General features: G+C 31.7%; 1 protein-coding gene across 2 annotated transcripts; it reads left to right on the top strand.

Annotated features, from left to right (window-relative positions):
• Nucleotides 1–390: 390 nt before the first annotated feature.
• Nucleotides 391–13,712, top strand: LOC143051834 (uncharacterized). Of its 2 annotated transcripts, XM_076224813.1 has the most exons (8): nucleotides 393–536; nucleotides 4,937–5,122; nucleotides 6,408–6,532; nucleotides 8,011–8,158; nucleotides 9,064–9,177; nucleotides 9,809–9,886; nucleotides 12,379–12,463; nucleotides 12,927–13,712. In XM_076224813.1, the coding sequence occupies exons 1-8, from the start codon at nucleotides 494–496 to the stop codon at nucleotides 13,306–13,308; spliced, it is 1,161 nt and encodes a 386-aa protein (XP_076080928.1). In that variant the 5' UTR covers nucleotides 393–493; the 3' UTR covers nucleotides 13,309–13,712. The 2 variants fall into 2 exon arrangements, with proteins under 2 accessions (XP_076080929.1, XP_076080928.1); XM_076224814.1 differs by lacking the exon at nucleotides 9,064–9,177 and having other exon boundaries at nucleotides 391–536.
• The last annotated feature ends 377 nt before the right edge of the window (nucleotides 13,713–14,089 follow it).

Here is a 14,089-nt window from a genome sequence, read left to right as displayed (position 1 = left end):
TCACAATACTCAATAGATTAGGGCATAGCGAACGAGTTGTGAAATATAAACACCGTAAGATGGTGCCAAAGGAACATCACCATCCAAAAAGGGAAAATTAACAATAGGGAACGAAAAATCGTCCTTTTTGTCCTAAATTTTAGTGCCATTTGGTAAGATCATACGAGTTTCTATACTCGCAATTAAAGAAAAACAAAAGCAAATACCGTGTGATATTGCGCTTCATGAAACCTTTGTCAGACGATCAGTCAAAAGAAATCTAGTTAAGTACAATTGCATTTACGTACTGACCAGTTATGTAATGAGCTTTCAATTGTATTTTCGTGCACTGTGTATTGTTGAATTGAATAAGTTATTAACGATAATAAATATATGACTAGATTTAAGATTAGTGTCGATGTTTGTAAGCGGAAAGGACAAACTTCCTGTTTGAGGATTATCGTACAAAATGGATTTAGTATAAGGACTTTTTGACAAATAATACAACAACTTGATGGACTTGATAACTAGTATATGGACACTTTTTTTCATAAAATGTAAGTATACTCAATATAACAATATAATTACAACGTATTCCCAATCATTTAAACAATATACAAATGAACAAAATTTAACATTTGAAAACCTTTTTTTTTTATCAATTAGATCTATTTGGATGTGAGGAAAACAAAAATTTGTTTTAACGACACAAAAACACATCTTAAATACGAAGATATGAATACCTTTTTTTTAACCGAAAACAACCACAAAAACAAAACAAAACAATATTATAAAATTCCCACGTTTGAGAAAAAAGCCTAAAAAAACAAAACAAAAATAAAACAAAAAAACAAAATGCAAATAAGGCATATATATTACTAAATTTATTTCACTTGACTGGGCGGAGTTTATCCAGTTCGCTCATAATAAACTAGTCCATCTATAGATAGGTGTTTTAGGATACACTCATCAATGCATTGTCCAGTCGTTCTTTTGTAAATTCCTTTGAGGTCACTGATAGGTGATTAGAAATCAGTAATAACTATAACGGCAATCATTGTAATCACACACATTTTCAAATCGACTGTCCTCGTGCAAATTAAAACGTAATCTCCCCCTGATCAGTTGAAATATAACATTGGTAAGAACCATAACCACGGTAGGTATAGTGTCCGGCTAGGGTCGTGGTTTTTTGAGTGAATTGATCGGGATTTTTCGAGTGTGACCACTTTTTTTCGAGTGAATATGATCAAAAATGTAAACAAACAGACTTCTTTTCTAACAAGACTTGATATAGAAGCTTGCGTTTGATAAACAAGGTTGTACATGATATGTTAGCATTTGAGATATAACGATAGTATCATTCTGACATTGCTTTTCGTTTAAAAAGTTAAATATAGCCTTAAAATGCTTTTATTCCCAAATACCGAATAAAGCCATTTTCTTTCACATACCAATGCAAATGTCGACGGAAATGTACACATGGAATATATATACCCTTAGAGATACTGACACTTTACAAAAACTATTGTTATTGCTTTGAAAACGACATTTTGAGAGTAAATTCAGTTTTTCATGTCCGGGTTTTTTCGAGAGCAGTCCGGGATTTTTCGAGTGTGTCCTTTTTTTATCGAGTGATTTTACACATTTCTTATAGCTAAAAATCTTTTATTTACGTGTTTACGTTTAAAAACTATAAAATAAAGGCTCAAATTAAGTACTTTCACTAAACATGGTGTATCAACACTTGCATTTTATCACGAAACAAGTATAGTTCATTTAAGAATTGAATGCTTATTTTTGTAAATTTATTGGGGTGTAAAAGCGTTGACCGAAGTACATTTTGTATGAAGCGCAGAAGCGCTTCATTTTAAAAATATGCGCACGGTCAACGCTTTTACAACCCTATAAAGTTACAAAAAAAGCATTCAATACTTATAATTACATTTTTTAGCTATGATCATGAAAACACGAATTTTATATATTTTTTTATTTAATTCACCTGTGCACTTTATTGTTGGACCACGTGTTATCATGAATGAAAAGTTGTATTGAGCAATGCAACTGCTTACGGAATAACACGTGATGTGCAGTTAGCCAATCAGAATAAAGTATTATAATGAAACATACATCTAATGTAATTATTTGTATATATTCTTTTTCTCACATCTTATAAATTGCATGTACAGTATATATCCGTGATGTCAACCATCTAATGTGAGTGTTCCGAACCATAAAAGTATTTGGACCTCATGGGATGACTATTACTTAACAGCAAAATGTCGACTTGGAAGATAACTTCCAAAAATGTCTTAATGAACTGTTAAACAAGAGTCTAATAATTGATACTAGAGACGGACAGAAAACAGATACACCAAACATAGACAATTAATTGAAAGATAATGGGTTTCAACTTGTAACTTGTGCTTTTTGGGGTAGCCTTTGGACTATAAAATTAATACATTTCATGTAACCGTCATTGTTATAGGTAAGTTTATTGTATTATTGAATCGTGTCTAATGTATAAAATTGAGAATGGAAATGAGGAATGTGTCAAAGAGACAACAACCCGACCATAGAACAGACAACAGCAGAAGGTCACCACCAGGTCTTCAATGCAGCGAGAAATTCCCGAACCCGGAGGCGTCCTTCAGTTGGCCCCTTAACAAATATATACATATATATACTATATAACTCCAAATTGTACACAAGAAACTAAAATTAAAAGTAATACAAGACTTACAAAGGCCAGAGACTCCTGACTTGGGACAGGCGCAAAAATGCGGCGGGGTTAAACATATTTATGAGATCTACCACCCCCCCTAAATACCACTAGCCAATGTAGAAAAGTAATCGCTCATAACAATACGCACATTAAAATTCAGTTCAAGAGAAGTCCGAGTCTGATGTCAGAAGATGTAACCAAAGAAAATAAACAAAATGACAATAATACATAAATAACAACAGACTACTAGCAGTTAACTGACATGCCAGCTCCAGACTTCAATTAAACTGATTTAAAGATTATGTCTTCATCATATAAATATCAGGCACACTCCTTCCCGTTAGTGGTTTAGTATCATACCATCATAACATATATGAGAAGATAAACCTATATGGTTCCAAATTGGGTTTCCTCTTGGACACTTATTTTTTCGCCACCTCTTTTGTAAAAACAGTATATTTTTCGCCACTTTATTACTTTTTTCGCCAAGTAACATTACTATATCTTTCTATTAATTTTTTTTCTACCCCACCCTACCCCTAAACCGTTAGTTTTCCCGTTTGAATGGTTTTGAACTAGTTATTTGAGGGGCCCTTAATAGCTTGTTGTTCGGTGTGAGCCAAGGCCCGGTGTTGAAGGCCGTACCTTGGCCTATAACGGTTTACCTTTATAAATTGTTTTTTGGATGGAGAGTTGTCTCATCCGCATTTATACCACATCTTCCTATATCTATCATATGGTCCGACCATACGCGTACAGTTTGACCATATGAAAATACGCATATGGTCGTGAGCATACGCGTATGGTCCTAATACTCATAAGGTCCGGAACATAAGCATAGACAATTCGAATTGAGACGTACATACATATATTGTATAATATGAGATGTATGTTCTTAAAAAAGTATACATCTTAGATATTTCATGATCTATTTGTCTTGTATCTTGTATTATTTATTTTATTGTTTAAGAAATGGAAAACAAAAATGACTAAATGCTACAACTGTGAGGAGGAGTCTGATTATACAAATAAAATAATTGGTCATACAGCACCTAAACACCATGATAAAATAAAAGAAAAGTGTCTAAAAAGTGGAAAATTTGAATATTAATCAAGACATTAAAATGTTGTCCCTGGTGTCGTTCGAAGCACTGGACAATCTGGCTGGTGATAGCATATGATATACACATTTTGTATATGTCTATCATTGCTAAAGGATCATATTTAGGCTAATGAACTATTCATTTCATTGTTGATTTTATCTGAAATTTATTCAAATTTTGTGTTCAATGGCAATGAAAATGGGATGGATTAAGTGTGTGGTTTTTTTTTTTTTTTTTTTGTTAATAGGTTTCTTTTATTAATCTCCGGAGTTCACCACAAGAAATATTATTAAATGTAAATTCAAAAGTAGCATGAAATGAAGTTAAAATGAATATGAGATCCTGCATAATGTTCTTGACTTCGTTTTGTTAAGGATCAAGTTATTTCTAAATGAACACTGGAAAGTAGTTGTATAACGCTCTCCAAACAGAATATTTGCATTAAATTGAAAAAAGATTCAGGCATTTTGATATGTTTTAATGACTATTGGGAATATACGATATTGTCCTTCGCTAAATTACAGTTATAAACTAGAAAAAAAAGTCATTTTTTAAAGTCTATAATACCTTCAAATTTTCTGTAAAAAACCCGGACCATTTGTCTAAAAACCGGAACGAATTCACAGTTGCTCTCGAAAAAATCCGGACAATAACAAACACTGATTTATTTATTAAATACAAGGAAGTTGAGATTCTTTGTTGATCAAAACATATATAGTATTCAATATAAGATGGGTAGTAATGTTAAAAACTGTTATAATAACGAAATATCCGATAATTGAACTTATCGCATCTTTTATCACTCGAAAAAGCCCGAACTACACTCGAAAAAAATGGACCAAATCACTCGAAAAACCACGATCCTAGCCGGACACTATACCTACCGTGATAACAGAATAAATTAAATACCAGAACGGCTCAGAACCATAAATGAGACATCTATACAGAACGTTCATTTTTTAATCAAATTACTTTAAATTGATACTGATGAAAATATTCTGACACGGCGAATTACCAAATAAACATTTAACATTTCTTCAAAAATAAAAGATAAAAGCTTGAGTTTTGCTTTTACCTTTTACGAAAGGAAACGGCAAACTCCATATGTTTATAAATAATCTATTTATAGGTACAACAGCTACACTATATTATTCTGACACAGATAACAAAAGTTACTACCAAGCAGAACAGTTTTGCAATAACGTTGGGGGAGTGCTCTTGAGGTATGGAGAAGGATTCAGTAAAGTTATTCGTACCTGCGGAAAAACCCGAAAGGATGTTTGGACCGGTAAACCATGGTATCTAAAATGGGAAAGTAGGTGTACTTAAAAAGGGACACAAGGTCTCAAAGTAAAGTTAAGATGAGAAACAAGACTAAAGTGAAGAGGCAGGGCACAGCCACCAATGGGTCTTCAACACATCAAGAAAAACACGAATCCCGAGCTGGCTCCTACACAAAAAAAAAACTTGTTTTATACACCATTTAAAGTTTGCAAAAAAAGACATTGAAAATTTAGTTTCCGATTATGCATTTACCAAAAGTAAAACAGGCCTTGTTTTCGATCCGCGATCCTCTTTTTATCTTAATTAAGTATTCAATTCAAAAACAAAACTTTTGTCTCTCAGACTGAGTTCTTGCATACTATCAGTGAACACTGATACACTAACATAGAACTTAACCATACTTACAACATGTGTAAAAGAGGGTCTACAATCACAGGCGCTTGTTTCTATTCATTGGCAGGTCGACTATCCATATCTATAATTTCGTTAGCCACCTTCTCCATTCTTTGTAAATTTTGCCCATTATTCTCTATTCTTTATATTTTAGCAATCCACTATTCTTAATATTTTAGCAATCCATTATTCTTTATCCCTTATCTTTGTTCTCTTTATAACACATTTTGTCAAAGAGACAAGAACCCGACCATAAAACAGACAACAGCAGAAGGTTACCAATAGATCTTCAATGCAGCGAGAAACTCCCGCACCCGGAGGCGTCCTTCAGCTGGCCCCTAAACAAATATTTAATCTTGTTCAGTGATAATACTTAACTCCGAATTATACACAAGAAACTAAGTTTAAAAATCATATAAGAATAACAAAGGGACAGCCGCAAAAATACGACGGGGTTAAACATGTTTTTTTGAGATCTCAACCCTCTCCCTATACCTCTAGCTAATGTAGAAATATAACCTTGTCTTTACTATTGAAACCATATACAGACTCTCATAAAAACAATTCGTTTCAAAATTCTACGTCACCAACATCTTTCATATACCCAGCATAGTTGTATTTATAGTTAATTTTGAGTGAGCGACCATTTAGTGGGGTATAAAGTTTTGTTTTTTTTTTATTTTGAAAAAATATTTTTCGTATCACAAAGGCATCAACATTTATGTTTTTTTTTAAGTGGGGACTTAACATTTTATTTGTTGGCAAATATTCCCCCGTCTACCCTTTCCTCTGAATAACATATATTTTCTTCGTCGGAATAGAATATTCTTGTAAGAACCTAAGCCCTCCTACTTAAATGGTTGTCCCCTTCTGTGGTCTCATAAGTCAGGACATTGAATTAGGTATTCTATTGTTTTATTCAGATTGTTATTATGATGGTAATATTAACACACTAAGAACAGCAGTAGTAAACAGAACCTCAGATAAACACGTGGGAAAGTGTGCAGACTTTTGTGCCAATGAGAATTACACGCGCTTTGCTGTACAGGTAAGTGTTAAATAAATCAATACGGACAAATATACAACGAGTCTATGAATTCCATTGAATGTTCATGCGTTTTTTTCTCTCTTAATTTTTGCGCTGAAGTGATGGTGACGAAAAATTATTGAAAACTCCTAAGTCGGAACCTAGCAAATATGAGAGAAAAAAAATATTGGTAATAACAAGTTATCGAATGGCCTTAAATAATGTGCGAAACCCATACCATGCTATACGGTACGACTTAAAAAAAAAAACAGTAAAACAACATTGTTAACGTTTTTTTATATACAACTCGACCTGCCTAATCTCTCAAATCTACACTAAATGAAAGGGACAGGTATTTTCCTTTAGCAACACAGTTTAAGAGCTGAAGAAAGTTGATTCTGCTTGAAAGTTCGGTGAGGGCCTCAATAATTCAATAAGTTTCGTGTTTCAAGAAAAAATTAATACACTAGAATTTATGCGTTTTAGGGCTTTACCGAACCTGCACCTTTGTTTTATTATTAGGCCTTTCCACGTTTCCGTTTTTTAAAAGTTTTTACTTCCGCCACATTTTGTTTCTGCGGTGTATAGTGGTTTCGCAAGATGTCCCTCAGATTTTTCGCATATGATATCGAACAGTAATTGGGCTTTTGAGACTGACCCTGTGAAACTGAACACTTTTTATTGTTAGAGTTATCTCCAATCTTACAAATTTACTCGTTATATCATCAGGATCTTAATAATGATTCTGACTGAAGCGTCTAGAGACTCCATATGAGAGTTATTTCCACTTTTGTATTCTTTAATAAGAAAAATGTAATTGTAACTGGTAAACCATAAGTGATAGACACCTAGGGTATTTTGATTTTTATGTTCTTGGACCAAAAAAAAAAAAAAAAAAAAAAAGAAAGAAAATAAGGCCAAGGTTGAAAGGTCAAGGTCATGTTCTAAAGATTATTTTGGCTTGTTTTCACTTCTTTTCAGAAACCGTATAAGATACCGAAAATTTTTTTCAACTAAACTGATAGTTGTCGTAACACAGAGATTTGGGTTGAAATGGTGCGTAGACATTCTTGGGAGTTTTAGACCCTCGTATATTAAAAATTATACGTATAGTTATATAACTCATTAACCATATATAATAAAGACCTAGGGTCTTTTGATTTGATGTCCTTGATCTATGACCATTGTTTTTTTTTACATTTGGTTATTTTACGTATAACTTTGAAAATGTCAACCATGATAAGTGACCCTTTCAAAACCAAAAGTAGCAATTTTTAGCCAAAAAAATATAGAAACTTTTTTTAGAATCAGAGTAAAGTAAGCTATTATTTGACACCAGAAGTAACTTTAATTTAACCGGAAGTGGCTTATTATCTCCCTTACTTGATGAAAAAAGTTCCTCAAACATTGTATTTCAAAATCATTATCTTAATTTGAGTAGAAAGACCTTAAATGTTCTCTGAGCAAGTGGTTTTTAATTTGTTATTTCCTTTTTACAGACCAAGTCATGCTTCTGTTATAACAAAAGTGTGGTATTTACCGCATCTTTCTGTTTTGGTCAAGAAATTCAATGTCCCGGAAACAGTAACGATGTATGCGGAACAGGAGAGTATGGAAGCTTTCCATATTATGTGGTCTATGAAAAAGGTAAACTTTATAGTAACAACACGATAATTGGCCTTCTCGTTGGGCTCTACGTTTGCCCCCAAAGGTTTATAAAAATGTGCTAGCCATCTTTCTGGATGTTATTCCTTGATAACCAGGTCAGGTCTTAAATCTATCTATCTGTTACTGTAACAATTTACATAATTATCCCCCCTCCCTGTTTATTAAGATAATTTGACGCCAAATTGAAACAAACAATGGTTTATCTTACATTTATTAATGAATTATTGGCCATTACGCATGAAAGCATTGTGTCATTAGAAACAATATTGCTCTGTTAAAAGAGCATAAGTATGACCAGCCAATGAGAAAAGTGTAAAAACAATTATTAAACTTTTAATTACCTCGAATATGCTGTCAGTTTATCAAGATTTGAAAAGAATTGACTAACTGGATCACAAGTTATTGCACTACCAAAATCTCAATTCAAAATAGAATTTCAGCATGACGATTTTGTTCTATCATACGAGTATGACCTCCGAATTAATTTCACTATTATGGACAAGATAAATCTATTATAAGATTTTTCGCATATATTAAATTTTCTCGTTTGCTTCAAACCTTCTTCGTCCCTTGTTCTTAGTATAAAGCGGAAACATGTCGTCATACTAGTATGCATGTAATATTTGTCATTGGCCATTAACACATCTTTTATCTATAGGTCATATAAGTCTTTAACAATAGACAAGTCTATCGTCCTAAATATATTACATGCAAAAAATTAGGCAGGTCATGAAAAAAATTAGAACAATCGAAATAACGTGTTAATCTCTTGGTCTATTTGTGAAATGAATAAATAAATCTAACTGTCTGCTATTAAATCTTAAGACATTGGAATTTTAATTGTATTGTTGTTACTTATTGTTTCATCTTCTTTCAATTTATAGTGAATTCTATTCCAAATAATATCTGCCGTACGAGGTCATATGCAGACACAACAACTCCCAGTAAAGAAATAGACTCAAGTTGCAATTCAACGAACTTTACCTATATTTGCAGCGGTATGTTATATCAGATTATGTTAACGACTCGCGTAGTAATATGTAAGCGATCAGAATCTAAAGCATACTTAGAAATATTTCCAACATGATCATAATCATTGAATGAATGTGGTCAAAACAAATGAAACGCAAATACCGTGAAGTTATTCTTATTTAGGCATACTATAATAATGATAGTATAACCTGTAGTCATTTTAGATGCTAAAACGACGAATTGAGTTGGATATAACTTTTGTTAATATAGAAAAAAATGGACAATTTGTCGTCTTGAAATCTGCAAAATTATTAAAAAAATCTTCAGAAATTCCTTTTTTTCTCTAGGAGCTTCAAGTCATGATCTTTTAAACACGACTTCTTGATTGTTTAAAGAGACCTTCTTTCCGTTCTGTTCTCGTCTCATGATTGAAACATTTTAGGGTGCAGATTTCATTTTGATTACATTTTGTGTTTATCAATTGAAAATTAATCTGATTTATCAACTGTTGCGCACTTCCTAATTTATTGGAAAGAACTTTTCTCGCTGACGGAAACATTCTGCAACAAGAGAGGTCCACCTATGGAAAGTTTCAGAGGACCTAGATAAAGACGGGGTACAAAGCAATTATCAATTAAATTTGAATTTTTATTTCAGTTGGCAGTTCTGACGATATTGAATGTAATTTAAATGATTTACTACAATCAACGAGTTCAGTAAACACTGGAGGAAAAGGTTTGTAACAAGATATATATTGACAGTAAAGGCGACGGAACTAAAAGAATACACTTAAAATAAAACATGTATATCAATATATTAGGATTTCATTATACGGTCATTAGCAGTAGATACGTCGTGTAAAATGTTTTATAAAATTGTATACTGCAACTCTTATAACTCCTGTATTAGGATAATCGAATGACTAGACGAGATGTAACATAGAGTAGCATGTTTCTCTATTGTCATAAAAATTCATAATATCTAATAAAATTAATAGATTTAACTATTAACAAAGTCCTTATATTTCAATAATGTAACTTTATTTGTTAGTGGAAAATTGTTTTAATGTTAATTAGGCTTAAATTAAAAATTGTTTGCTTTTCCTATCTCTGTTATTAAAGTAAGATAACTCTGGTCAATTTTCCTAACATTCAATCATTATGGGAAGATGTTATAGTTCTGTTTTCATTTATAGTCTTTTTCAGAAAAGTTATAATTGTTTTGGGTAATGTCTCAATTACAATTTTACACTCTAGCATTCGGCATCAGTTAGAAGCTTCTGGAATAAAGTGGGGGCTATGGTGTACTGTTTTGTGTTTGTGCGTATGTGTGTTTGTGTTAGGCGTTATTACACTTCTTTCATGTATTTGTCTTAAGGGATCGAGTAAAGCAGATAAGTTACATCAGCTTTCTGCTTCATTTGAGTTCTGGCATAATGTATTCTTGACAGCACAATTAATGTTTTTCACCGGCATATTGTACCTCATATTAAAAGTAGGAAAAAATGTTTTTTTTTTAATAATTTCCAGGATATGGCTTTAATAGAGAGCAATTTCATGAATACTTGGCAGATGCTTTTTCTGTGACATAGTCACTTGTTTCAGAATATTTCCCCCTATTTACCTTAATGGTATATTAAGGTATAATAATTATATTAGATGTATGTTTCATTATAATACTTTATTCTGATTGGCTAACTGCACATGACGTGTTATTCCTTAAGCAATTCCATTACTCAATAAAACTTACCATACATGATAACATGTGGTCCCACAATAAAGTGCACAGTTGAATTAAATAATAAATAATATAAAATTCGTGTTTTCATGATCATAGCTTAAAAATGTAATTATAAGTATTGAATGCTTAATTTTGTAAATTCATACGGTTGTAAAAGCGTTGACCGTGCGCACATTTTTGGAATGAAGCCCTTCCGCGCTTTATACAAAATGTACTTTGGTCAACGCTCTAAGAGAGTTAGTGATGATAAAGGCAGATTTGACCTTGCTTATTTTAGACGTATTAACACAATATTAATGCTTTTAGATAACAAAAACATATTTATAAGATAACAAAATAATTCTTTATATTGGTATATATTAATTTTAAACATTTCAAAACAAATAAAAGAAATTATAGATATACATAAATGTCTTTGACAAACTAATGAATAATGCGAGTATCTAGTACATTACAGATTTTGTAACGATTTTAAATTCAATAAAAAAAACTACATGTATAAGATAAATGTATAACCCTGTTCAAGGTAGACAATCAACATACTGACTTTATGAAATTGAGGCTTAGAAACGGGGAAATGCGAGCTTTTTCCCCGTTTCGGGCCGAATCCTTATATCGTTGATATGTCAAGTCAATGCACTATAATATTGTCTTTATACTGCAATCTAAAAAAAAAACATTTTCAATTGTTGTTTATTGTGTTAATGTTATTTATTTGATTTAAATATTGGGAAAAATCCCCCTTTAAAAAGGCCTCATATCACACAGACGGAGAAATATAAAACACGATGAAATGTACATCATTATGATGAACGAATTCGTTGCAGACTAAAATATCAACAATAATCATAAAACATAATGATTTATAGGTTGCAAACAAAAAAATATTAATAAGTGAAATATGTTTTCCCAAAAATTGCAAAAGAAACAAGTTTGAGTCGTTAAACGTATCGTTGTTTACATTGGAAACAAGAACAGGTTGAAGAGGTCGTATAAATAATTAAATATAATTTCGACAATTTCTATTTAAATATTCATGAGGAAAAGTGATATCAGGTCAGTGACTGTATATGGCATAGACATATACAGTCAACGCATTTTGACTGCTCAAATAGAACGAGTGCAGTATAAATACCAATATCCTGATATCGTCAGGTAAATATGCTACATAGAGCAAGACAGCCCGAACACACCTTGTTTGACAAATTCTACTCATATTGTTTACTCGTTTACCATTGAATTTTTAATATTTTGCACGTTACTTTCTTTTATTACTCTTAAGGATTTCACGTATTATATATGCAGTAAATAATATAGTCTTGAAAGTTAAATTTAATATTGGTTTTCTGTATCTTCAGTTCTACTTTAAGGTAAGTAACTTTGTTTAGTTGAAGAATCACAATCATTTAATAAAGGGTTATGAACTGGCTGTTTTGACCCTGTTATAAATTGTCGATTATAATTTGATAATAATATTTCTATTACAGGAATGGTTAGTGGTCTGGTAGTCGGCAATGTTATTATACTGATTTTGATCTTTGTTACCATGTACATAATTCACAGGAAATATAGGTAATATTTCAAATATGAATGCTACATTCAAGATTAAAATATCGTTTGCTTAAGATCAAGTGGCAAATATTTCAATCCCAATGGCACATTATTAACATGAAGTGTGCTAATAATGATTAGATAAAAGTCTCAATAAAAAAAATGGACGGTATTGTAGTCACGTCATCTGTAAAACAAGATACGAAAACAATTGACAACTCATACATATGTTTTAATTTGTTGATGATAACATCGACATTTTTGCCAATGAAATCAATTTAGTAACAAATGCCCATCACTATCAATATCTTCATTTGAAGTATACATGTTATAAATTGAAAAGTTGTTGACAACTATATGTAGATTTTGTTTTCTTGTTGTGACCTTTCATATAATACTTACTTTCACCAATATCACTCATCTAAAATTATTAGTAAGATTTATTATTTAATTATTCACTTGTTTTTTTGGTTTTTTTTTTCAGAAAAAGTGGCCAAACATCTAAATCAATTATGAGGACAGAAAATAGTGACCTGAAGAAAAATAATTTTTCATTATACGCATCCGTATCAGAAGAAACCTCTGGAAATGTTCTATCGAATGATCAATCAAACTTAGTTCCTTCAAACAATTCTCACAAAGATCATAAACTTAACTCGTTTCATAATGCAAAAACTTCAAATACGAAAGAAGAAAATCATTATGAAATAAAGCCCGATGGCGTTTACGACATTTCTTCCCATAATGCACTTAATAAAATGGAGAAGGAAAATGATAATATTTACGATCGACAATTAGAAGACACATACGACACAGGGAATCTCCAAGGTATTAACCAGACTGTAGATGTTTACGATCACACATAACCTAGAGAACATCCGTGTTTAATTAAAAATCAACGGATGTGGGACATACTTTTCTCTTCTACAATTATATTATAAACAAAAACTATCTTTAAAAAAGATATCCGACGTATTTAAATTTTGAGTATATGTTTAAAACTATCATTTCGATAACCTTCAGAAGCACAAAGATACCATTTAAATAACGTTTTCTCTGTTTGTGTTCAGTAATCTCGGTCCTCGTATCTTTCTGTTTACATTCATCAAAATCCCGCGGAAATCTCACATGCTTAGGTGCGTTCTAAAAGTCATGTACGTTCGTACAACAAAGTTTACATTAAAAATTATATAATTGTCCCGAATAAACAGCTGTAACGGATGCAAAGAGCTATTGGAGAAACAATTATTTTAATAAAAATATAAATCTTTGTAAGATCTAGTTCAAATATTTATAGTTTTTCACTTGCTTTCCATCACGATATAATTATCGAGACGTTTTTTTCAAACACAACCAAATCACCCACCATGACAGCATTTTGTCCAATCACAGAAAGGATTTTCGAGCATGCGTATTCTGTTGCCATAGTTAAGCGTCCTTCAGTTCAAAGGGCACAAACCGAAACTATACCGACTACGTCGCAAAAAAGGTGTTTTGTTTTACCTGATATTTTAGATTTGTGTCCGTTTTGTATCCCTTTTTATTATATTTGTTTTATAATACACTAATGTTACCGACTATAGAATTAAGAAAGAACATAATGTCATTGTACATCAAGTTCGTTTATAAACATTGAAATCCATCAAC

This window comes from Mytilus galloprovincialis, chromosome 11 (assembly GCF_965363235.1).
Source record: "Mytilus galloprovincialis chromosome 11, xbMytGall1.hap1.1, whole genome shotgun sequence".
In the NCBI taxonomy this organism is placed as follows: Eukaryota; Metazoa; Mollusca; class Bivalvia; order Mytilida; family Mytilidae; genus Mytilus; species Mytilus galloprovincialis.
This window is presented reverse-complemented; position numbering and strand designations above follow the sequence as displayed.

Excerpts from the sequence above, each read along its gene's own strand:
- LOC143051834 (XM_076224813.1), top strand. The coding sequence starts at position 494 with ATGGACTTGATAACTAGTATATGGACACTTTTTTTCATAAAAT. Across the intron at positions 6,533-8,010 it reads ACACGCGCTTTGCTGTACAG|ACCAAGTCATGCTTCTGTTA; the intron begins GTAAGTGTTAAA and ends TCCTTTTTACAG. Across the intron at positions 9,178-9,808 it reads CTTTACCTATATTTGCAGCG|TTGGCAGTTCTGACGATATT; the intron begins GTATGTTATATC and ends TTTTTATTTCAG.